The sequence below is a fragment of the Oncorhynchus mykiss genome, chromosome 9 (genome assembly GCF_057628025.1).
Source record: "Oncorhynchus mykiss isolate SJ-2025 chromosome 9, ASM5762802v1, whole genome shotgun sequence".
Lineage (NCBI taxonomy): Eukaryota > Metazoa > Chordata > Actinopteri > Salmoniformes > Salmonidae > Oncorhynchus > Oncorhynchus mykiss.
In genome coordinates this window covers 31,475,146-31,500,658 of record NC_143030.1, presented here as the reverse complement: position 1 = coordinate 31,500,658, position 25,513 = coordinate 31,475,146, and the positions used below count along the sequence as shown (strand labels likewise).

Here is a 25,513-nt window from a genome sequence, read left to right as displayed (position 1 = left end):
TCTCTCTCTCTCTCTCTCTCTCTCTGTCTTTCTCTCTCTCAAATTGGAAGGCAGTGGCTGCACAGTAACATGCTACATATGACATCAGAACTCAGGGTCTCCACTTCACAGCTATGTATGGGTTTTGACTGACAGCTGTTCTGAACTTGAGCACCGCACGCGACACGAAGTTGCCCCCACCCCTCTTTCTAATTGGGCTCTACGTATTTCGAAGGATGAGACGTTGACAGCTTTGATGTCATACAAGCAAGTCAAACTCCCTCTACCTGTGGAGTCCAAATGTGCACTTCACATTTCCATATCCTAAAACTCATGTCATATACAGGGTCAACGTTTATGATCACTATCTTTGATGTACAAGTTACAAGATAGCATGGTGTCATACCCTAGGTTGTTCTGAACAGAATGATGTTTGTGTATTGTGAAGAAAATTTCACGACTCAGGATATGACCCAGATGCAGACACGCGAGGCGGATAGTACGAGTCTCAGAAGATTTATTAGAAACACGGGGCAGGCAAAGGGCAGGTCGAGGGCAGACAGAGGTTCGTGATAACTTCAGGTAACGCCCATGGCAAAATGGGCTCCAACCCAGGATAGAACCAGTAGCCCAGTCAATTGGGGGATTGTGCCTCTGGAGCCAGGAAAACCCCAAAACCACGGGTGCATGAGGAGATACGATTGGCAGGAACTGCATTTCCCGTAGCTCCACAATACAGACAGCTCTAGGTGTTACGTCTGCGTAAGCTCTCAGCAGGAGACAATCTAGCCCTGCCCAGTTGCATGGGCTCCGGAGGAGACGATTCGACAGCACTCGGTGAACTCTGAGAGACTTCGGCCGGCATCGGATCCACTCGGAAATGTGAGTTTGGGGATTTACGGGTTTCCTCTGAGGCGAGGTGTAAATCGAGGACGACCGTCGGCGACAGGGAACAGACTCCCTCTCCCTCCTACGTTTCCGTAGCCGTCCATCGATCTGGATGGTCAATGCTATGAGGGAGTCGTGGTCCAGGGGCAGCTCCAGGGCTTTGAGCTCATCTTTAATCACATCCAACAACCGGTGAAGGAACGCATCAAACAGGACTTCTGGGTTCCAGGCACTCTCACCCGCCAACGTGCGAAAACCCACCGCGTAGTCTGCCACACTACGAGGCGCCTTGCTCGCAGACAACGGAAAATCTAACACTTTCTGTACCTCCGCCACGAACTCCTCCAATCTGAGGCAAACGGTGGATTGTTGCTCCCACACCGCCATAGCCCAGGCAAGAGCCCTCCCGGACATCAGCGTTATCACGTACGCTATCCTCGAGCAATCCCAGGGAATTTAAGAGGGCTGCAGCTCAAAAATGAGAGAACACTGGGAGAGAAACGGCGTAACGCTCCAGAGGAGGTAAACGTGGTTCTTGGGAAGCCGGTGTAGATTGGCGAGACACATCGATGATAGTGGGGTAATTGACAGTCTGAAGGGTTACTGTAGTGTCGGGCTGCCTCACAGACAATCTGCAGAATTGTTCCAGCAATGTGTTGAAGGCATTTCTGGAATCATTCCATAAGACCTTGAAGTAACTGTCTTCAAGGTCACCTTGAAGTAACATGTCTTCCAATGGTGGCTCCCTGGGAGGAGACGGCATTGCGGAGCTGGTCCAAGTCTGCTGGGTCAGTCATGGCCAGTTCGTACTATCACGACTCAGAATATGACTCCAATGCAGACACAGGAGGCGGATAGTACAGTTCTCAGAAGATTTATTCAAAACAGGGCAGGCAAAGGGCAGGTTGAGGGGAGGCAGAGATTCGTGATGAGGTCAAAGTCAGGCAGGTACAGGATGGCAGGCTCGGGGTCAGGGCAGGCAGAGGTTCATAATCAGGTCAAAGTCAGGCAAGTACAGGACGGCAGGCTGGCTTGGGGTCCATTTAGGCAGAATGGTCAAAACCCGGGAAAAATTTGGAAACAGAACTAGAGAAACAGGAAGGCGGGAAAAAACGCTGGAAAGACCTAAAAAGACAAGACGAACTGGCAAAAGACAAACAGAGACCACAGGTATAAATACACAAGGGATAATGGGAAGATGGGCGACACCTGGAGGGGGGTGGAGACCTACACAAAGACAGGTGAAACATAAACTCCTTTCTATTTGCATCAAAATTCCGATCTGTTTCTCTGAATTGCCCTGTGACAGCCGAACACTCTTAAGATCATGTTGGCAATAGAACAAGCTTTCAAATGATGCCCACCTGACTCAGATTTCGAGTTATAAAAGGCCCATTTTTGGATTGCGTAAACACAAACATGTTCAGGTTACCGAATGTATCCAGAGTATTGTTTCAGATTTCGTTATTAACAAATGAGGCGAAAAGTACAGTAAATGTAAAATGCACCTACAATGAACCGTTTATTGTAATGTTAAAATTCAGTCTTGTGTCAGGTGAACTATTATGTCCTCAAATTTGGTCTAAAAATGTTCCCATAATCTCCAAAATGTTCTCTTTCAATTGCTACCATACTTATGCATATGTTTTTCATATTTCTTCTGTAAGAAATAAATATATCCATATAGGCCATTTCCCATTAGTGTGAAGGGTTAAAGTAACACTTTAACACTCATTTATACTAACACTCATTTATACTAACAACAAAGGGATGAATTTACCAAGAATTTCCATAAATAAAATCTGGATTTTCTCACCGTAGAGACATTGCTTCTTAGAAGAGCTATACATTTTCTAGAAATATGAGTTTGGAAGCTTTTATGCTTAAGCCCATATGCTTATGTCAATGTAAAGGTTTGCACAAACTCAACAAAGACATACAATGTCCCTCTGTGTAAACTCCAGCAAATGACAAAGCTAGCCTTAAACAAGCATCCGAATCGTTTGCCAAGTCAGAGCTCCGATACCTCATTAACTAAGTTCTGTGACTTGTCGAGGGAAGTTTTAAACATCATCCACTGAGCCCCTAGAAGTGGCGACGCTGGGGTGGTTTTATGTGATATCTGATATGGTCCGACGTGCTTCACCCAACGGGAGGTCAGCATGCTCTCCTGCCTTTAAAAATCTCCTCTTAAAAAAAAGATACATCTCAGTGTTCATTTGGGTTGCACACTGACTTGAATCCAACCGAGAGCTGTATCAGATGTGGTATGTATAACCAATGTCACGCCCTGACCATAGAGAGCCCTCGGGGTTCTCTATGGTGTTTTAGGTCAGGGCGTGACTAGAGGGTTTTCTAGGTTTTATTTTCTATGATGGTGTGAGTATGGTTCCCAATTGGAGGCAGCTGATGATTGTTGCCTCTAATCTTTTCTCCCCTGCGTTGTGGGATATTGTTTTGTTTCGTGCCTATGTGCGCTACATACTGCACGTTCGTTTATTCTTTGTTGTTTTGAAGTTTCACTTAAAATGTGGAACTCTACTCACGCTGTGCCTTGGTCCACTCATTTATATAACGAACGTGACAACCAACCAGGCCAGATCAAATCAAATCAAATATTTTTATATAGCCCTTCTTACATCAGCTGATATCTCAAAGTGCTGTACAGAAACCCAGCCTAAAACCCCAAACAGCAAGCAATGCAGGTGTAGAAGCATGGTGGCTAGGAAAAACTCCCTAGAAAGGCCAAAACCTAGGAAGAAACCTAGAGATTGGAGATTATAACAGAACATGGCCAAGATGTTCAAATGTTCATAAATGACCAGCATGGTCAAATAATAATAATCACAGTAGTTGTCGAGGGTGCAACAAGTCAGCACCTTGTGCTGTAAAGGGGTCAGGAGACACTGTGGCCCCATCCGATGATACCCCCGGACAGGGCCAAACAGGCAGGATATAACCCCACCCACTTTGCCAAAGCACAGCCCCCACACCACTAGAGGGATATCTTCAACCACCAACTTACCATCCTGAGACAAGGCCAAGTATAGCCCACAAAGATCTCCACCACAGCACAACCTGGGGGGGGGCACCAACCCAGACAGGAAGATCACGTCAGTGATCAGCTCAGATAAGGCGACTGGGTTTCGTCTGCCTGACATGGACCTTTATAAACAACCTGGATTAGTTATTATGCCAAACATATTTATACTGAAAAAAAATATAAACGCTGGTCCTATGTCTCATGTTGCATGAGCTGAAATAAAAGATCCCAGTTCATTTTACATACACACAAAAAGCTTATTTCTCTCAAACTTTGTGCACAAAATTGTTTATATCTCTGTTAGTGAGCATTTTATCCTTTGTCAAGATAGTCCATCCACCTGACAGGTGTGGCATATCAAGAAGCTGATTAAACAGCATGATCATTACACAGGCGCACCTTGTGCTGGGGACAATAAAAGGCCACTCTAAAATGTGCAGTTGTGTCACACAACACAATGCCACAGATGTCTCAAGTTTTGAGGGAGCGTGCAATTGGCATGCTGACTGTAGGAATGTCCAACTGAGCTGTTGCCAGAGAATTGAATGTTCATTTCTCAACCATAAGCTGCCTCCAACGTCATTTGACAGAATTGGCTCCTCCCAGGCCCACCCATGGCTGCGCCACTGCCCAGTCATGTGAAATCCATATATTAGGGCCTAATGAATTTATTTAAGTTGACTGATTTCCTTCTGTAAACTGTAACTCAGTAAAATCTTTGAAATTGTTGGCTTGTTGCGTTTATATTTTTGTTCAGTATATTAGGATCCCCATTAGCCAACGCCAATGGCGACAGCTAGTTTTACTGGGGCAATATGATGAAATATACCTTACAGACAAAGTACTTTACAATTGACATACATTTAAAAACATTAACATGTAATGTGCATCTGTGTGCATGACATGTCTCGTTAAACGTCCCCTGTGTTGTTGCTATAAACATCGACCCGAACACTCTGCTGACATACACAACCATTCAAAAGTTTGGGGTCACTTAGAAATGTCCTTTTTTTTTAAAAGAAAAGCAATTTTTTGTGTATTAAAATAACATCAAATTACGTTGACTGACTTTGAAACACCAGTCTCAACGTCAACAGTGAAGAGGCAACTCCGGGATGCTGGCCTTCTAGGCAGAGTTACAAAGAAAAAAATATATATCTCAGACTGGCCAATAAAAATAAAAGATTAAGATGGACAAAAGAACACTGGACAGAGGAACTCTGCCTAGAAGGCCAGCATCCTGGGGTCGCCTCTTCACTGTTGATGTTGAGACTGGTGTTTTGCGGGTACTATTTAATGAAGCTGTCAGTTGAGGACTTTTAGGCATGTGTTTCTCAAACTAGACACTCTTTTGTACTTGTCCGCTTGCTCAGTTGTGCACCGGGGCCTCCCACTTCTCTTTCTATTCTGGTTAGAGCCAGTTGGCACTGTTCTGTGAAGGGAGTAGTACACAGCGTTGTACCAGATCTTCAGTTTCTTTGCAATTTCTCGCATGGAATAACCTTAATTTCTCAGAACAAGAATAGACTGATGAGTTTCAGAAGAAAGGTCTTTGTTTCTGGCCATTTTGAGCCTGTAATCAAACCCATAAATGCTGATGCTCCAGATGCTCAACTCATCTAAAGAAGGCCAGTTTTATTGCTTCTTTAATCAGAACAAGTTTTCAGCTGTGCTAACATAATTGGAAAAGGGTTTTCTAATGATCAATTAGCCTTTTAAAAATGATAAATATGGATTAGCTAACACAACGTGCCATTGGAACACAGGAGTAATGGTTGCTGATAATGGGCCTCTGTAAGCCTATGTAGATATTCCATAAAAAATCGGCCGTTTCCAGCTACAATAGTCATTTCAACATCAACAATGTCCACACTGTATTTCTGATGTTATGTTATTTTAATGGACAAAAAAATGTGTTTCTTTTAAAAACAAGGGCATTTCTAAGTGACCCCAAACTTTAGAACAGTAGTGTAGATGGATGCATATACCCCTACGTCTAAGACAAAAGCCAAGAGTTAAACCTATAGGACTTGGTGGAAACATTCCCTGACAGGATAAAAATTTAAACTAATGACACCCCCCCCCCCCCCCCCTCGAACGAACACGACTTCTCCCCATCAATGTCATGTGAATGACTTACTCAGAATCCAAACATCCTGTCTTACCCTCCCGACTATTAAACATGGAAAATGGATCCTTTGCTAGGGGAGTGCAGGTTGAAAACAAGTCCCTATAAGGGAGTAACCGTGAGTCCTGGAATGCTGAAATAAACTCGGCTTCTGGCAAGGCCTGATGTGTAATATATCAACTTCCCTCTCTTCTTTGGGAGCGGGCAGAAAGAGGATTGTAGGGATGGCAGTGCCTCAATTATTATCGTTTGGATAGGAGCGGGGAACCTGATATGTCCTGAATGAAAACTCTCACACAGATGTCATGATATACACACACACACACATACACTCTCTCTCTGAAGTCTACATTTTTACTTGCATTTTACTTGACACACGCGTGCACGCTGCACACACACATATACACACATTCTCTTTCTCTCTCTCTCTGAGGTCTATGCTATGCTGAATTTGTGTGTACTGTCACTGGAGACTAATAGCATTAGCTGTAAGCCTGCTGGGCTGGCATGTCTCTCTCGCTCCCTCCTCTCCCTCTGTCAGTAATGGCCGCTGTAAGGTAAATAACCGCTGTGGTGGTTCTGTGTTCCAGAACTCCTTCTCCAGCGTGTTTCACATGGAATACGAGGAGCTGGGAGAGGCCATAGACGTCCCCAAAAGGTAAGGCGATAACCTCTAACTGTTAAACCTGACTAATTTGAAACGGGTTGTTCCTCCCAATACTGCCTAATATGAGAAATATGGCTGCCGTGTGTCGCACTGGTGGGTGAAATTACTCTGATGACAGAGGGCCGTGAGTTGCGCCATAAAGTGCTTTGAATGAGAGAAATACTCATTCTCAATCGTAACCTCTACCGAGTTGAGTGTGTATTTGTACAGTAAGTATTGAGTGATTGTCTTTGTAGGCCTTTGAGAGAGGGGGGGGTCAGGTAAAGAGAGAATCCCAAAGATCTGGAATGGGGGTGAGCTTATCAGCTCTCTCTAATGGGGGGAGGAAAGAGAGACGGAGAGGTAGAATGAGAGGGAGGACGAGATGAGAGGTGGAGTGAGAGCTGTTAGCTGCTCGCCCTCTGCCAGGGGAAAATGAATGAGCCTTACATTGAAATGTGGAGGGAAGGTAAATCCCTTTAGCCTGATCCTTCGGGAAGATTTGTGATTTGTTCTTGTACGTCTCGGAGTCTTCCAGCCAGGCAGCAAAACGCCTACTGTTCACTTCAATCTCTATCTATCTCTGTCTCACTAACTCACATCCATTTTCAATAGGGTTGTACATGGGTGGGAGTGTGGGTAGTGAGATGTGGGTGGGGGGTGGGGCCAGGAGTTTTTCCCATGTCAGGTTAAAGGTCATATGGTCAGGAAAAGCTCCTGCCCCTAGCTATGATGTTTAGTCGAGACCTGTCTGACTTTAACAGATCTGACTCAAGGTCCTCTGAGGTCTCTTATGTTTTCAAGAAAAATCCCACATCATCCCTTTGGCAAGAGCCTTGACATCGGATCATGAGCTACTGCCCTTTCCCTGTTAGAGGAGTACTTCTGGTCTGATCTAAGAACGCTGAAAACTTTTCTAAGAACCCCCTTTAAGACTCATTGGACAGCTCCTCCGTCACAATCTGTTTAGGAGCAACCTATTACGATGAAGGGAGATTTTTCTTCCCCTTTGGAAGGCTTTCAGAGATGGGCCTACGAGCGTACGTCACGCACAGACACGGCTGTTTTGATGTCGGAAGCCAAGGGCTCAGCCGAGATCTATGCGCTAGTCATGCTGCCTGACAGGCTGTATTGGTTGCACATGTGGGTAGCTAAGGTTCATGTCTCAATAAGCAACGCTACAGAGTCCAATAGAGGGAATTCAGTGGGGGGTCTATGCGGGAGATGGCAAGTCAAGTGTTGTTTATTATAACAATCAGTGAACAACCCTTCAACCTCATGTCTTCTTTCTACGTGCTAGGTCTGGGGCTAATAACTTGGAACTCAATTGAATTCACCTCAGCTAAGGTGAATGATGATTTGTCTTCTATTAATCTAAACCGCTCTTGTTTGAAAGAATAAAATGGCAATAGTATGTTATAGCAATGTTATATCTTTAGATGATATGGTTGCAGTCTATATGGAACAGAAATTGGCAAAAAAAATATCTGTCTGATTGGCATAGGGAGCTGTGCTGTGACCTATAGATCACAATCACCTAAAGGTCATGGGTTCGTGCTCCAAATGGGTTCATACCACACAAGCTTTTGTGTGCTCATACATCACCAACTACCAACAAAAAAATCTGGAATGGGGGGAGGGGGTAAGATTATCAGATCTCTCTAACGGGGGGGTTAGCTGCTCGTCCTCTGCCAGGGGAAAAATGATTGAGCCTTACATTGAAATGTAGTGGAGGTAAATCCCTTTAGCCTGATCCTGGGGGAGATTTGTGATTTGTTCTCGTACGTCTCGGAGCCTTCCAGCCAGGCAGCGGAGCACCTACTGTTCACTTCAATCTCTATCTCCATCTCACTAACTCTCATCTCACAGCCATTTACAATAGGATTGTATGTGGACGGGAGCGTGGGTATTAGGATGGGAGGGGTGGTGTCGGTGTGTGTGTATGTTGTGTGTGTGTGTGTATTTCTGTCTGTCTGCCTTTCTGAAAGTGTGTGCACTTGTCCTAGAGAGAGAGACAGAAATGGAGAAAGACAGCAAGAGAGAGTATGCTCCCAGGCAAGACACAGAGAGACTTCCAGGGGGACAGAAGTGAGATGAAACAGACACGGTTGCCTTTTACAAAAGTGTGTCTCATTCTTTTACATTCTGGCTCAGCTGACCCAAACGCTTTCTATTCTGTTTACATCTTCTAATGGGCCGAATAGGATGTTCTGTGTGTACTGTAGGACCACTCCTGTCTGAAGAGGCAGTCATTTGTAGCGCTCCACCACGCGGGGACAATGCCAAATGGGATACAGCTAACAGCAGGATGTTAGCTTTGACTCAGTGGTCAACTGTCGGTGGGAGGCTTTTTAGGAACACGCACGCACACACACACACACACACACACTTGACATTAGCCCTGGGCGAAGGAGGCCGAAACTGCACAGCGTGGAGAAGAGGAATGTCACGGAGAGGGTAATTCAGTCCTGTTCTGAATCAATGCAATCCTATTACTCATTGAAGCTGATTTTGTATAATTATCTCTAGTAGTTTTTGTTTGATTGATTCTTTGATTCATTGACCCACAAAATTCCTGGGTTATTTGTTTGATTGAAAGACTAATTGTACCTTTATATTGAACTTAAGTTTCACAGTTTCCTTTTTAGGTTCGATGTTCCTAATATAAGAGTTGCTTTGAGGCCAGCATGTGATAACACTGATAATTAGCCAAAAGACTGCGCCTAGACACACACACACGCACCACACACACGTCCAGCACCATTCCAGCCAATTCCATCACATTCTTCAGCTGCTCTGTCTCTCTCATTAGTTTCTAGTGCCATCTAATCATGGCTAATCTAGCGAAACGAGAGCTCAGATGTGATCGTTTTAAGGATGTTCAACACAGTCACAATCACTCTCACACACACCTCAAAGTAACAGTGGCGATTTTAGCATGCAAATCTTGGTGGGGCAAACAAAACAAACTGTTTCGGCCTACATAAAGCTGTCCCAACAGCAGTCCCAATACCTTACCACTGCTACTCCTGGCTATCAGTGGAGCCTTGTCTGGCAGCCAAACAGTTCAATCAGCCTCATTTACTGCCTTTAAAAAAACATAGCTGATATGGCTGACTTGCTTAAACAAATGTGGTTTATACTGACAATTGAGATGTACAAACTGTGGCATAAGGGGAGGACAAGCGGATAAGAGGTGATCTGTAATTTCGATGAAGACGTTAATGAGCAAGCTAGGACGGACGTAGTCAATATAACTATTTGTTCAGCACTTTTGAAATGTACAGCAACAGAATTCAGAACATGGTTCATTCTTATAGTGTTCTCCCTGTACACCAAGTCAGAACCATAGGATAAATATAAAGGGGGCATATAAGCAGACAATGAAAGCTGTTACTATATCCAATTACTACATGTATTTAGAACAGGTTATAGGCTACATGTGCACCACCAAGTCAGAACAGTAGGCAAAATTAAGAGGGGAAAATGGACCAAATTATTAGGGTGAGGCACATGGGCTACTAACAGCTTACTATACAGTATTACTTTCTTAGCTATAGTATACATATCTCCAAGGCATATTACATAATTTATGCAGTAGCATTCAAGACAATTTTGGACTCACCTTGTTGTGCTTTGCTCACTTGAACAGTACACTTTATCAGGTTTGAGGTAAGACCCAGATGCAGACAATGCCGAATTAACAACAGTTTATTAATCCAACAGGGGCAGGCAAAAGACAGGTTAAGGGCAGGCAGGGGTCAGTAATCCAGATAGGTGGGGCAAAGATACAGGATGGCAGGCAGGCTCAGGGTCAGGGTACGCAGAGGTCAGTAATCCAGATAGGGGGCGGCAAAGGTACAGGACGGCAGGCAGGCTCAGGATCAGGGCAGGCAGAAAAGGACAAAACAGGAAAACTAGAAAACAGGAACAATCAAGAGACAGGAACAGAGGGGAAAACGCTGGTAGGCTTGACGAAACAAATCGAACTGGCAACATACAAACAGAGAACGCAGTTATAAATACACAGGGGATAATGGGGAAGATGGGTGACACCTGGAGGTAGGTGGAGACAATCACAAAGACAAGTGAAACAAATCAAGGTGTGACAACTTTGTCATCAAAGTCTAGCATTCTCAAGATTTATGGTGCTTTCAAGACAACTGGGAACTCTGAAAAACCTCTAGGGGTGCCAACTGGCGTCCTACCTGGGCGCATACCTAGTTGACCAGGGTGTTGGAAATCCGCAATGAGGCCTAGGTCCAGAATGTCCCAAGTGGGAACCCATAACCCTCCCAGTCAACCAGGTACTGGAACCCCCTGCCCCGAGGTCGAACCTTCAGGAAACGCCTCACCCTGTATGCCGGTTGGCCAACGAGGAGACGCGGGAGATGGGTGGGCCTGGAAACAGGAGACAAAGGGCTGTGAGACATAAGTTTAACTCTGGACACATGAAATGTGGGATGTATACGAAGGATACGGGGCAACAGAAGACAAACAGCAGCAGGGCTGATAATTTTAGAGATGGGAGACGGGCTTATAAACCGGGGGGAGAGTTCGGGATTCCACCCGGAGGGGCAGATCCCGGGTGGATAGCCATAACTTCTGCCTGAGATGATACCGGGGAGTCGGGTCGGATGGCGATCCGCTTGCCGTCGATACCTGGACATGGTCTTGAGGAGGCCCAACTGGGCTCTCCTCCAGATACGACGACAGTGGCAGACAAACATCTGGGCAGAAGGTAAGCCAACCTTTTCTTCCTGCTCAGAGAAGAGCGGGGGCTGATACCCTAAGGAACACTCAAATGGCAATAGGTCCATGGCAGAGAAGGAAAGGGTGTTGCAGGCATATTCCACCCACACAAGCTGCTGGCTCCAGGTGGTGGGGTTGGCGGAGACAAGGCAGCGCAGAGTAGTCTCGAGGTCCTGGTTGACTCGCTCCGACTGGCCATTGGACTGGGGGTGGAATCGAGAGGACAGGCTGGCCGAAGACATCTAGGGGTGCCAACTGGCAGTCCATGGATCCGGAAGACGTGCTGCACCATGAGCTGGGCCGTCTCCTTGGCTGAGGGTATTTTGGGGAGAGGAATGAAGTGGGCGGCTTTGGAAAACCGTTTGACCACAGTCAGGATGGCAGTGCTGCCCTCAGACGGGGGAGACCCGTGACGAAATCCAGGGATATGTGGGACCAGGGACGGTGATGGACAGGCAGTGGTTGCAGATCACCAGCCGGAGCTTGCCGAGGAGTCTTGATGTCTTGATCTGAGCACAGACATGCAGGCAGCGACAAACGCGGCGACATCCGTAACCATAGTAGGCCACCAAAAGCGTTGTCGCACGAAGACCAGGGTCCGACGGGAGCCCGGGTGGCAGGCAAGCCTGGAGAAATGGGCCCACTCCAGGACCGTGGAGCAGACAGCATCAGGCACAATCATCCAGTTATCTGGGCCCCCCCAGGGTTAATCTGGGAACGCAGCACCTCCCAGACATGTTTCCCGATACCCAAGCTGAGTGCTGTCACCAGGCACAAGGTGGGAAAGATGGTTTCGGGCTCCGGGGTGGTAACCGTGGGGCTATAGCGGCGAGACAGGGCATCTGGCTTGACGTTCTTGGACCCCGGCCGGTAAGAGAAGGAAAAGTTGAACCGGGTAAACAGCAGGGCTCATCTCGCTTGCCTGGAGTTTAGGCGCTTGGCGGTGCGGAGATACTCCAGGTTTTTGTGGTCGGTCCACACAATGAACGGATGTTCTGCCCCTTCCAACCAGTGCCTCCATTCCTCCAAAGGCATCTTCATCGCGAGAAGCTCTCCATTCCCCACATCGTAGTTCCTCCCCGTGATGTTGAGGCAGTGGGAGAAGAAGGTGCAGGGATGCTGGAACAGTGGTGAAGTGCTGTTTGAGGTCCTGGAACTCCCAGTCAGCGGCAGAGGACCACGTGAACGGAACCTTGGTAGAGGTGAGTGCAGACAGGGGAAGCCAGGGTGTTGTAACCCCAGATAAAACGGCGATAAAAGTTGCTAGGGAGAAGGTCAATTTCGCAGTCATAGGGTCAGTGCAGTGGAAACGAAGTGGCTTGGGCCTTGCTGAACACCTCCCTGAGGTCCTGGTACTCCGCGGGGATGGTAGAAAGGTCCGGGGCACCTTCCGAGCCCCCAGGAAGACGTCCCGGGGCAGGTTGCGCTGACTTCAGACAATGGGCGTGGCAGAACGGACTCCAGACCATAATGGCACCAGTTGATGAGGGGATTGTGTCACTGGAGCCAGGAGAATCCCAAAACCATAGTAATCTGAGGAGACTTTGAATAGTCTCACTGTGATTCCCTGACATCTGTAGGTTGATGGGAGTGGTATTATAAGTGACCCGGCCTATAGAATGCCCATGGGAATGGAGAGAGGCTGAGTGGGGATGTTCAGCTCGGAAGCCAGTGTAGCGTCCAAAAAACTAATCGACCCCAGAGTCAATGAGGACCCGGAGAGATTTACACTGGTTTCCCCACAGCAGAATGGCATGAAAAGGGGTGAGGGTAGGCAGAGGTCAGTAATCCAGATGGGTGGGGCAAAGGTACAGGACGGCTCTTAGGGTCAGGGCAGACAGAAAAGGTAAAAACCAGGAAAACTAGAAAACAGGAACAATCGAGAGACAGGATGTGGTGGTTAATTTCTTTACTATCAAATGAGGAGAGACAACCTTATCACACAAGTCAGAGTTATACGTTATACTTAAACTAAATCTTGAATCACTTATTAATAAGGGAGCAGGTCAATACAACACACACATATAAAGTGAATCGATTGAGTGCTGGCTGGTTGACAATTCACGATCAAATGATTCGTTGAGAGCCCCAAGACAAAAGTACAAAGGTATTTTATAGCCAAGATACACCCCCTTCGACCTACATGACGAACAACAGATATATAGAATGGGTCACAAGGTTAGGATCTGTATGAAAGATACCTATAATACATAGCAGACAGTATCTGCTGTGTCAACAGTTTTCATTGTGTCTGGCCCTCTGACTCCAAACTGGATCCATCTCTCTCTGGTACCATATAGAACAGAAACATTAACTCATGCTCTGGAATGCTCTTCAGGTTTTATCACCCAAAAGACATGGTAAATCTCCTGTCAGTGTTATCTCCCCGAGACCCATCCTCAGTAGAACACATACACAATAGTTAAGAATACTCTATTCTGTTGAATAAAACAACCATTTGATGCAATTAAAGTATTATAACAACCTTTCAATTTTGCACTCACATTCCCCCATTTTGAGAATCCTCTCAATTTATGAGAAAATTACAAGATTGAAGAACATTCATTCACATGTAGAAAATGCATACATTCTACATAAACCAAGAAGTACAAAAACAATAACTCATTGCATGGTATCCTGCACATGACCGAATGCCACAGCACTGGCTCAACCTCCTTCGAGGAAACGTATCACTGTCTCCCATTTCAACCTCCAACACATTTTCTAAGTATTATAGCAATTTGTCTGGGAAGGTTATGATACACAGTCACCTGCACGGACCCATGAAGAAAAACAGAAGATGCACACAGTTTATGAGATTCAAAGCTATATATTCATAGACAGTGAAAATCACATATTTAATGCATAATGCAGTGTATGCAACAATGGAGTTTAACAAAATAAGCTTTAGTTATCCATCATACTTCAATGGGTCAGCATGGTAACTATTTCCATCCCAGAAACTTAAATTAGCATATCCAGGTAGTGACTCCGAGCTAAGGTCAAATTTATTCCATTGGTGCCTAATGAAAATGACCCAAGACAAGCATCATGATTCCACTATTTACAAGGCAATGCCTATAGAGCAAATAGATTAGGATCAGTTTCACTCTCCAGATCAGAGTTCACCCTCTCCATTCACCAGGGCATGCTGATAATAGTGTCGACATCTTTAGTTCATAACAACAATCAAAGCAATCAATCCATAATACATGAATTGCTTTACTCATATAGGTATTAACATACTAAACTCAAATCAACCCTTCTGTTTAAAAAATCATTCAGTTTCCAAATCATAATTAAAAATCAAATTAATTCTCCAGCCAAAATTTAGAATGACATTACTCAGTAATTCAAATTGGTCCTATCACTGAAAGTAAAAAAAAAAAAAAAAACAACATTTTACACACATCAACAATGGCAGAATCTAAATGATATTAACATCCAGTCAAAAACCCAATTCATTCCACTATTAACTTTTTTTTAGCATGATTATTGTTACGGATACAGGTATCCTGTGTGTGTATTTGTTTTCTCTCCTTCTGCCCTAGTCACAGGTGGCAGTAATCAGTCGCCAATCAGTCGCCACGGAAGACACACCTGCTCCTTTTCCCTTACCCTTGGTTTAAAAACTCAGTCAGTAGTTTTCCCAAACTCTCTCTCTCTCTTTTGTTTTTGTGCCTACATGTCACATTTGTCTGTTATCCTGTGAGTATGTATTGTTGTGGTGTATGACTGTTTGTTTGTTGGTGTGAAAAGGGGATTCCAAGCCAAGTCGCCCATGGGCCTACATTACCCCTAGGAAAACATTGTCTAAATACCCAAGTTAGAACTGGGCGAACCACCCACTGTATTTTATTGGTTAGTTAGCTAGCTGTGCTTGAAGCAGGTAAGACTAGCTTAGGGGTTTATGGATATTTATTATTTCTTTCCTTGGGTCCAGCTCAGCCCCTTTTTCCCACACCCCATTGCCGTGTGTTTAAAATAAACCCAAAGTGTTTGACGGTAGATTTAAGTTGTCTGTGGATTTCTTTTAGTTCTCACTGTTCCTTTTCACTGTTATGAATTGCATGAGATATGTTACGGGTCTCGTTTCCATCCCCCCTAGTCTGCAGGGTCAAAGGGGTTCGTAACAATTATAATACAGATCAGTATCTCAATTCATTATTAATCTAAATTACTATAATTGGATGTAGTGTAGACTTCTACAATCAACCCTATACCCCAAAAGTCCAAAAACAATTTTGGGCACAGTTGACCCCCCCCCCCCGGCACTGATTCTTCTGGCGTCCTTTTCGTTGTATTCTGATAGCTTTACAGTTCAAAGTGGATGGCCATGATAATGTCCCAATTTCAATGTCTCATCTAAGCCGCCATCACCTTTACCACCCACCCATGGCTTGTCCATTCGTCAACCAGTATACCAGCAACATAAGAGAAGTTTAGAACAGATCTCTCCCCATGCTCACTCCACGTGGACTCCTCTCACACTCCTGAGAAAAGACATGAGAGAAAAGCAGTTGATAGCTTAGATCGGATGCTGTACACCGGTTGCTGGCTCGGACTCGTTTCCTTCGGTAGAAGTGGTTCGGACAGGGCCTTATTCAATGCCTTTGTCACTCTTCTTCAGCCAGTTAGAGGGGGTTTTGAGGTACACACACTGTTCGGTCCAATTATCTCTTTCATGCATTAAGATGCCGTCTGATGTCACTTTTCATGATAACCTCGAGAGGACAGATCAGAACAACAGTTAGTTCAGTTCATTAACTATATGATAAATTATAACTTTGACCAATTATTCATACTACAAATGTCTAAACATATGTCAAAGAGAATAACAACACATTCTATTGAAACAATTCTTTCAAATTGGCTTATACTCCCCATCACACTGTCAACTTCATCGCAGAGCCACAGGATCAGGAAGTTAGCCCTATAACCCATCGGGAATAGAACAGAACAAACAACACAACAATACACTCATTCACATATAACTCCATACACTCCTACACATCACTCAAGGTGTGTAAACTTCAATCCAAAACCTCAGAGGACTGTACCCTCCCCCATTTTGACACATACAGTGGGGCAAAAAAGTATTTAGTCAGCCACCAATTGTGCAAGTTCTCCCACTTAAAAATATGAGCGAGGCCTGTAATTTTCATCATAGGTACACTTCAACTATGACAGACAAAATGAGAAAAGAAAATCCAGAAAATCACATTGTAGGATTTTTTATGAAAACAGTCAAACATTTCATACATGTTGTGTCCCAGGTTTCCATTACAGTCCTTTATCAAAATAATTAATGTATTTAATTAAAACTCAGAAAAGAAAAACTTCTGAAAATTCCATGTGTGTGCTTGCCCCTTTAAGATACCTTGGCACTAAGACAAATGGAAAACCCACGAAACCCAAAGGAAATAGAACACACAAATCAAACATAGTATTTTAAAAACACCAACAAATAGTCATAACAAGTGTGTTGTGTGTGTGGGTATTTGCAAACCTTAACGAACTGGCAACAGGCAAACAGAGAACACAGGTATAAATACACAAAGGGAAATGGGGAAGATGGGTGACACCTGGAGGGAGGTGGAGACAATCACAAAGACAGGTGAAACAGATCAGGGTGTGACAACTTTGTCATCAAAGTCTAGTATTCTCTAGATTTATGGTGCTTTCAAGACAACTGGGAACTGAAAAAAAGGTTGAATCATGATGACGTCAGTGATCTTTGGTTGGTAGCTCTAGAAAGAGTCCCGAGTTCCTAACTAACAATTCTGAGTTGGATGACCGTTTAAAATATATTTTGCCAGTCAGAGCTCTTTTTTTCCCCAGAGTTCCCAGTTGTCTTGAACTCACTAAAGTCAGATTTCCCAGTTCCGAGTTAACAGTTGTTTTGAGCATGGCCAATGTTGAATGTTTATTTTAAGCTTGGAAAAGATACCCTTAAACGCAGAATAGGGACCACAAAACCACTCCACTGAATAGCAGTCTAGTGATTGCTTTGCAGTGCTTGCAGTTCGCCACTGATTCCTTTCATACCACTCATTATGTAATGTTCAATGGCCGATGAGCACCGATACGTTTTATCTTTATTTTATATTCATTATTTCTCTTCATATGACAAGGATTAAAAAGGATTTGCCAGTAGATTGTCGACGTGATTCATGAAGATGACTGCTAGCTAAGATAGAAAGTATGACGTTGACATGATCAGTCCGATCAAAGCTACTGTAGATATAATGTGATTTGACGTAATTTTATCCGTGGCCAATGACCTTGAGCCTTCTTGGATGGGCTCTTCTATTGTAACTCTATGGCAGCACCCAAGGGGCTTGAATTTCGAGCTCTACCCTTAGATTTGGCAGTGACGTAGTGTCCCAATGAGTGACAGAACACTGAGCCAATTATGGCGCAACTAGAAAACATTCCCAAGCCCTACGCTCCATATTTTCCGCTGGCTGCCCCACCAGCACAGTAAGCACGGAGCTAGGCTGAAACACCTGCATTTTGCAGCTACCTTGCTCAAGAAAGCAAAAAATACTATGTTTGTATGGAGGCTTTATTAACTCACTAACGTGGGGCTCCTGAATGGCGGATCGCCACTGGAAAGTGACAGTGTGCGTCTGTGAACCATATCGGAGAAGGGTAGACAAGTTTTGTTTTTTTAAACTTAAATTCACCGCAGACGATTCTTAATCCTTAACCCTCATCCTACCCTGAGTCGATCAAATAAAGACGTATCACTCGCCCCCCCCCCCCCCCCCCCCCCGTCCCCCGTCACGCCGGCTGATGAGGAGTGCAGTAGCAAAGGTTCTCCACTTTTGTCTGTCTTTTGGCCATCTTCTCAACCGTGCCACAGCTTTGCTGCTGAAGTTAGAGCTTGTCTTTAAAGACATATGCAGTAGTACAAATAGGATATTAGTTATTCATGTTTCTGTCTGTACTGGCATCAGTTGAGATAATAATAAACAGTCATTATGCCGTGACAGGCCTGGTCAAGCTTAATCATAGTCAGTTCCTTCTGACAATCAGCCAAGATGTTCAGGTATGGAGCCTTCAGCACTGGCTAGAGTCCAGTGTTCTGCCTCAGTCGTCATATCGGGAAGAGCACTGGCTTCTGTACATGCGTATTCACTGAGGCTTAGAAAGACAATACAATGCAATTACAGCCAATGCAGTGGCAACGTGATGAGATCCACCCAACTCAACAGAGCAGTCATACGCTAAGGATGCTTGGGGTGTTTATGTGTAAGTAATGTAGAAGTTGTCCACAGTCTAATAAAACAAGTATTACAATGTTGTGTTCCCCACAGGGACTGTGACGTGAGTCAGATAAACTACATGTATGCCCAGTACGTGAAGAACACCATGGAACCTCTGAACATCTCTGACGTCACCAAAGACCAACGCTTTCCCTGGATGGTCAGTACTGATCTGTTCCAGAATGTTCATCCTATGTCGCCCATCTTTTTTGTTGTTGTCCAGAGCCTCTAGTTGTGGTTCTTTGTTTCCTTCAGAGTGAAAACCCAGAGCACCCCAGTAACCAGATCAAGAGTTTGCTCTGTACTCCTATCAGGAACGGGAAGAAGGATAAAGTGATAGGTACCTACCTCTGTCTGTCTGTCTGTCTGTCTGTCTGTCTGTCTGTCTGTCTGTCTGTCTGTCTGTCTGTCTGTCTGTCTGTCTGTCTGTCTGTCTGTCTGTCTGTCTCTCTCTCTCTCTCTCTCTCGCTCTCTCTCTCTCTCTCTCTCTCTTTTTATGGTTTGTGTTTACAGATATTGCCGTATTGTATCCTCATTCATTAGTCGCAACCAAGAGTTTTCCCTCTCATTCATTAACGCATCCTTAGCATTAGCATAATTTGCATTTGCATTATAACCTAACATCATTAGCTGAGATCATTACAAGACCTAAACAGGTCTTTCTTGTAAAATAGATTTGAATTGCATGTATGAATAAAGGCACAAATAGATCAATTAATTAGCTGGGCAGTGGTGTAATCATAATGTATGTCCCCCCACTCCCCAATGATCAAACAGAACAGGTCCCTTTAGCCTCTCAACCAACTGCCTGAAGAGTTCAGGAGACACTCAGATCAAAAGACAACCTACTGCCACTAGACTTCAATATAGAATTTATTACCATACCTCTCCTTCCCCTTCTCCACTCAACTTAATTTCCTTAGAATTCATTTATTGATTCAAACGTGGACATTCTATGTTCTTAGTAGCTCTGACACTGACATTAATGAAGCAGTATACATTTTTCCCCCTAGTGTAACTCACTCCGGATAAGTCACATTGTAAAATGTGACTTATGTATTTGCATTAGTTAAGCCACCTGTAATGTCAAGCAGGATATGTAGGAGAAAGGGCAGCTGAAGGTAAAGGGGAAGGATCAGAGTGTTGGCGATGACACGTTTCCATGATGTGACTAGTAAGTAGGTCTCCAGGCTGAGGATAGGGCAGGTGTTTTATACATTATAACTTTGCTGTCAACAAACATTTATGGGACCATTAGTCATGGAGTAGATGGAGCTTTTAGTTTCAGACAAGAGGTCCCTCAGAGAAAACTATTGAATATTGAAAATGAGAAGCAAACTAAAGTTTTGTCCCCTAAGTGTCTGGAATGTGTGTCAGTTTGTGGGGGGGAAAGAAGAAACTTAAAAAGAAAAAAAAGAAGCACAAAACCTTTTTGTCCTGTGTGTCTGCAACTGTGTGTCAGTTCGATGTTTCGTCTGGTGTGTGTGTGTCATTAACGTCCTGATAAGTTTCCAACATTTACCCCTATGTCGGGTCTTGAAGGTGTGTGTCAGTTGGTGAACAAGATGGATGAGGCATCGGGGAAAGTGAAGTCCTTCAACCGAAACGATGAACAGTTCCTGGAGGCCTTCGCCATCTTCTGTGGACTGGGTATACAGAACACCCAGATGTATGAAACAGTGGAGAGAGCCATGGCCAAACAGGAGGTCACATTGGAGGTAAGAGACACAGGTCTCAGGTCAGTTTGGAGTTTTACATCCTAATGGTTCATGATAATATTGAGGGAAGGTACTGTAAGATAATGCTAGCTCAGTGCCTCTGCAGGCAACTACAATATGGAGACCTTAAACATGGGGGATCGAGAGTAACAGCGATGGTTGCCATTAGGAAAGACTGGCTAGTCTTCTCCACACTCTGCTCCGTCTTCCCCTGCGTTAAAACAGAACTAGCGTGATCACTCCAACTCTATCCTAGACCTCTTCAGCCCTCGATGACGTATGTATCCCCCTCCTCTCCTCCGGTCCTCCCCCTCTCCTGTTCTCTCCCTGACTGTTCTATTCTGGAGCTGTCACTGTCAGGGCTCCCCGGTGACGTCCCCTCTCGGCTGCAGCTGACACTCTCCCCGCCGTTACCCAGCAGCCACCACTTCAGCCCATTCTCCAGCGGCGCTGTAGCCGTCGCGAGGACTGACCTCTTCTAGCTTTCTCAGTTTTTCTCCCCCAATTATCAATGACAGGCCTCTGATATGGATGGACTTGGGGTTGAAGGATGTGTGTGTGGCAGGGCTGTCTGTCTGAGGTCAGAAACATCTCATGGGGGAGGAAATCTGTGAAAGTGTCAGCTACCAAAATGTGAAATCTGTTTTTTAGTTGTATACTCGGTCAGAGCGATCGTGTTGACTTTTAAGGAGAACAGTCGCTGTGTGTTTGTGTGTGTCATTCTCAGGTCCTCTCGTATCACGCCTCTGCTGCAGAGGAAGAGACACGGGCGCTGCAGGTAACCGCGGTAAATTACAATTTATTAACTTAACACTATATACACACACACACACACACACACACACACACACACACACACACACATACACTTGCGTCCATACACAATGCCAGACAGATGCCTTCCATCAGGCAGTGTAAAGATGAGTGGACTTCAGCCATCATGTAACGAGACCCAGCGCTGATTCAGCATGTAAACCCAACCAATTAGTAACACAATATGGCCGACTCTCACACTGATACATACATTAAGACCTATGGGGATAATGGACTGAGGAAAAAAAGAACACGAAAAAAGACCGCAGTAGGGTTTAAAAGTGAAAGCATGCACAATACCCATTCCAGAAAGCCTATTTAAGGCCCGAATCATTTGCTTTTAAAGATTCTCAATGATTAATTGGGGTTAAGAGAATAATCCGACTCCTGCCAGCTAATGCTAAGGTGTCAGCATATTTAATTCCTTATGAAGTAATTTAGGTGGCGAGTCTTTAGGTCTGCCGCTAGCTGCCATAATATATGGATTAGAGTGGGAGCGGCTATTTAGTTAATATGACTCATTTAACGACTTGTCCAATTATATTCTAACTGTGCACAAGAGGAGACACTACGACCACATAGGGAGAAGGGCTTTGTTTAAGGCTATGCCTCTATTAGCTTTTACTTTGTCTCTTTTTAGCTTCCTTCTTCTTTTCTTTCTTTCTCTTCCTTTCTTTTTTTCTTTTTTGTTGCATTTTCGGGATAAATCCATACGGCTTTCTATGAAACTTGGTCCCACCCCCGAACACTATTAGACGCTCATTTATACCGCGTGACCTTTTCCGAAGATCATACGGCATTTTCATATCCTGAGATGAAATGGCCTGATGACGAAATCTAATTATATATTTTCCCTGAGGCAGTGGAGGCTGTAGTATGGTGGCTGATGAGGTACAGCACAGTATCATATCTGGGCCACGGACTCCTTTTTAGGCCATGTCACCCTCCCCAGGCAGTGTTCCGTCACTGTTGCTGAGCCGTTGACTCTCTGAAGTATTGATGTTTCCCTAGTTAGAATGATTTATTATTTATTAATTGATTTTATTTAACCTTTACTTAACCAGGAAGGGCTCATTGAGATTTAAAATCTCTTTTTCAAGAGCGTCCTGGCCAAGATAGGCAGCACCAAGAATCATTACAAGAATTACAGACAAACAACGTGAAAAACTGCAAGTAATCTAGTAAAAACCATAGAATTCACAAGAGTATAACAAAATCAAAAACAGCTAATTAAAAACATTGACAGGTCAGGGAATCAGTCTCAAGATCATTCATCAGTGATTTAAAAATACCAATCGGGACAAGTTCTTCCAGTTTAAATGTATTTTGTAAGGAGTACCAAGACGATGGCGCAGAGTACATAAAAGCCCTTTTACCAAATTGAGTTCGAACATTTGGAACAGTTAGCAGGATAAAGTCCAGCGAACGAAGAGAGTACCCACCACATTTCTGAAGAATAAAAATGCCCAAATAAAAAAGGTAGTAAACCCAAAATGGCTTTGTAAATAAAAGTATACCAGTGCCTGAGCCTATGAGTGACTAGAGAAGGCCAGCCAACCCTGGTATACAAAGTGCAGTGGTGCGTAAGGGTTTTAGCAGTTTAAAATAAAGCTCAAAGTGCCATGGTAAAGGGTGTCAATTGATCTCAAACACTGAGCGGAAGCATTCATACTTTTATGTCTGTTATATATTATGGGGATATTATTTACATGCATGCTACGGCATCCACACTTAAATCACTGGATGCTACTTATCATTGCGCACTTAGGTTTATTACAGGTGCTAGCTACAGAACTCACCACTGTGTTTTATATCAAAACGTGGGTTGGACTTCGCTGTCTAATGCAAGTTCTTGTGCTGTTAGTGGAATAACCTGTGTGTACATGTAATCTGTAATTTTTTTGTGTTATCTGTGATTGTCTTGTCTTGTGTAGTTTCTTAATCATTGTACCTAAACTGTATGTGTAAACATGTATACGCAGGGCCCAGCTGTAAAAGAGACCTTGGTCTCAGTCTGTGTTCCTTGTTGAAATAAAGGTATAACATTTCAAATAAATAACTAAAAACGTCTTCTCTGTGGCTCAGTCGGTAGAATATGATGCTTACAATGCCAAGGGTTGTGGGTTCGATTCCTGGTAACACCCATGTGTAAGGATTGTGGATAAAAGCGTATGCTAAATGGCGTACACTGTATCTATGGTGGTGGTGGTAGTAAAAGCTGTTATGCTTTCTGTCTGACAGAATAATATTACGGGATTCCCCTGCTTTCGCTCTTTTATCTCTCTCAGTCCCAACGGCTTCTCTCTGTCTCTCTCCGTCTGAGCTGGCTCTGCTGCCAGAAAGAGATAGAGATTAAAACGACCAGACAGAGAGGTCAAGAAAATGCCAGTGTGTATATGCAAGATGGAGAAAGGAGGGGGCAGAGAGAGAGATGGAGAGAGGAAGAGAGAGACTGCAGCGGATATAGACGGTGACAGGGGGACAGAAATGGAGAAGGAGAGAGAGGATTAATATACAACCACAGATAAAAGAGGAAGTGATCCGAAATAAAGTGAGAGACGGAGTGGTAGAGACAGCAGAAGAGGAGAGAGAGAGAGATCCTGTGTGCATTAGGGGGTGTCCTGTCTGCTCTGTGTAGATGTGCCGTCTGTCAGTTGTAGGGGAGGCGAGCCGAACACAGATAGATGCTCCTCCTGTGTGCCTTAGACTCTGCTGATCACAGCTCATCGATTATTAATGCCTGCTATAGATCCCTGGTGTTTAGGGAGGGTATGTGGGCGTGTGAGCATGCGTGTGTCTATGTGCGTGCGTGTGTGCATACCTACAGTATATGTGTGTGTGTACATGCGTGCATATCGTATATGAACGTGTGTGTGTGTGTGTACATCCATCTCACACACTCCTCTACCCTCTCTCTCCCTCTGTATTTGAAGGCAGCCACTGTTCCGTCAGCCCAGTCTCTGCGCCTGATGGAGTTTAGCTTCAGTGACTTTGAGCTGTCCGACGCTGAGACCACTCAGGCCACCATACGCATGTTTGTAGACCTCAACCTGGTCCAGAACTTCCAGATGAAATACAAGGTTGGTGGGTGTGTGTGTGTGCGCGCATACGTGCATACCGACGTGCGTGTGTGTTAATTGTAGTGTGTGTGTGTGTGTATACGCAACTGTGCATACAAGTGTTGACATAGATGTGTGTGTTTTTACATCCTAAAATACAGCCCCTCACCCCATTACATATTATTAAGAGGTTCTCTTACGGCACAGTTGCCCTTCGGAGTGCCCGCGGCGCGGACGGCCCATAAAGAGAGCCTTTGATTGGCTCTGAGGGCCCTACACAGAGCCCGGTTATTTTTCAGCTCTGTGAGTGAGAGCAGGCACGCTGACCACCCAAGTGTATAAACAAGAGCAGGTCAGCGCTCTAGTTCAGTGTCGGGCTGTACCTCGCTGATCACTCCACTGCACTCCTATGCGGCATGGTTGACCATCACTGGCCTCAGAACAGCCATACGATTGAGAATTGAGAGGATACAGTATGAGAGATACCGTAGTGACCTGACCTTTCAGCAGTAACAATAGATCGGACTTGAACAGCATACAATGCAAAGCATTTTGAGGTTGAGAAAAGGGCAACATAAATGCCAATCAAATTCATTTTTGATTATTGGCAAGTCAGGCGAAAAGTGTTAGCCACTACTGTGCATTGACTAATGGGGATTTGATTTGGAAGCCGATGCCGGCGAATGGATGGACATGGGAAGATTGGATAAAGATACGATCAACAGAATCTAATGATTTGACTAGCAGTGTGGTCAGGGTTTTCTCTATAGTGCCAGTCAGAATGCCAGGCTGGCCAGATTATATCAAGCCCTACCGATTGAGGATGTGCAGATACTCTCTGTCACTGTTTACCATTTGGTCTGTTTTTGCCCTCTTCTCCTCCTCCTCCCCCACGTCTTTCCCTCTTTCTCCCCACTTTTTCTTGTCTATCTCCTGCTGCGATCCCTCAACCCCCCCCCCCCCCCTCCCCCTTTCCTCTCTCTCTGTAGAGTCTGTGCCAGTGGATCCTGAGCGTAAAGAAGAACTATAGGAAGAACGTGGCTTACCACAACTGGAGACACGCCTTCAACACCTCCCAGTGCATGTTCGCCCTGTTCAAATCTGGCCAGTTACAGGTGAGCTCAGCCAATCAATGGCCAGCAGGGCAAGGGTGCCGGGTCACGCCGTCCAATCAGTAGATAATCAACCCCAGCAGCACGTCTTGTGTGTGTTAGTT

General features: G+C 44.7%; 1 protein-coding gene across 4 annotated transcripts in view; it reads left to right on the top strand.

Moving 5' to 3' along the window:
* The window catches only part of LOC110531873 (cGMP-specific 3',5'-cyclic phosphodiesterase), a 97,772-nt gene that overhangs the window by 61,455 nt on the left and 10,804 nt on the right, over window positions 1-25,513 (top strand). For 2 of the 4 annotated variants that reach the window (XM_090184046.1, XM_036987764.2), the window contains exons 8-14: window positions 6,629-6,696; window positions 18,759-18,867; window positions 18,963-19,047; window positions 20,250-20,425; window positions 21,153-21,212; window positions 24,172-24,318; window positions 25,287-25,412. In XM_090184046.1, the coding sequence (XP_090040172.1) occupies window positions 6,629-6,696; window positions 18,759-18,867; window positions 18,963-19,047; window positions 20,250-20,425; window positions 21,153-21,212; window positions 24,172-24,318; window positions 25,287-25,412 (771 nt within the window). The remainder of the gene's footprint in view (window positions 1-6,628; window positions 6,697-18,758; window positions 18,868-18,962; window positions 19,048-20,249; window positions 20,426-21,152; window positions 21,213-24,171; window positions 24,319-25,286; window positions 25,413-25,513) is intronic. The other 2 variants (XM_090184048.1, XM_090184045.1) reach the window with 1 other exon arrangement.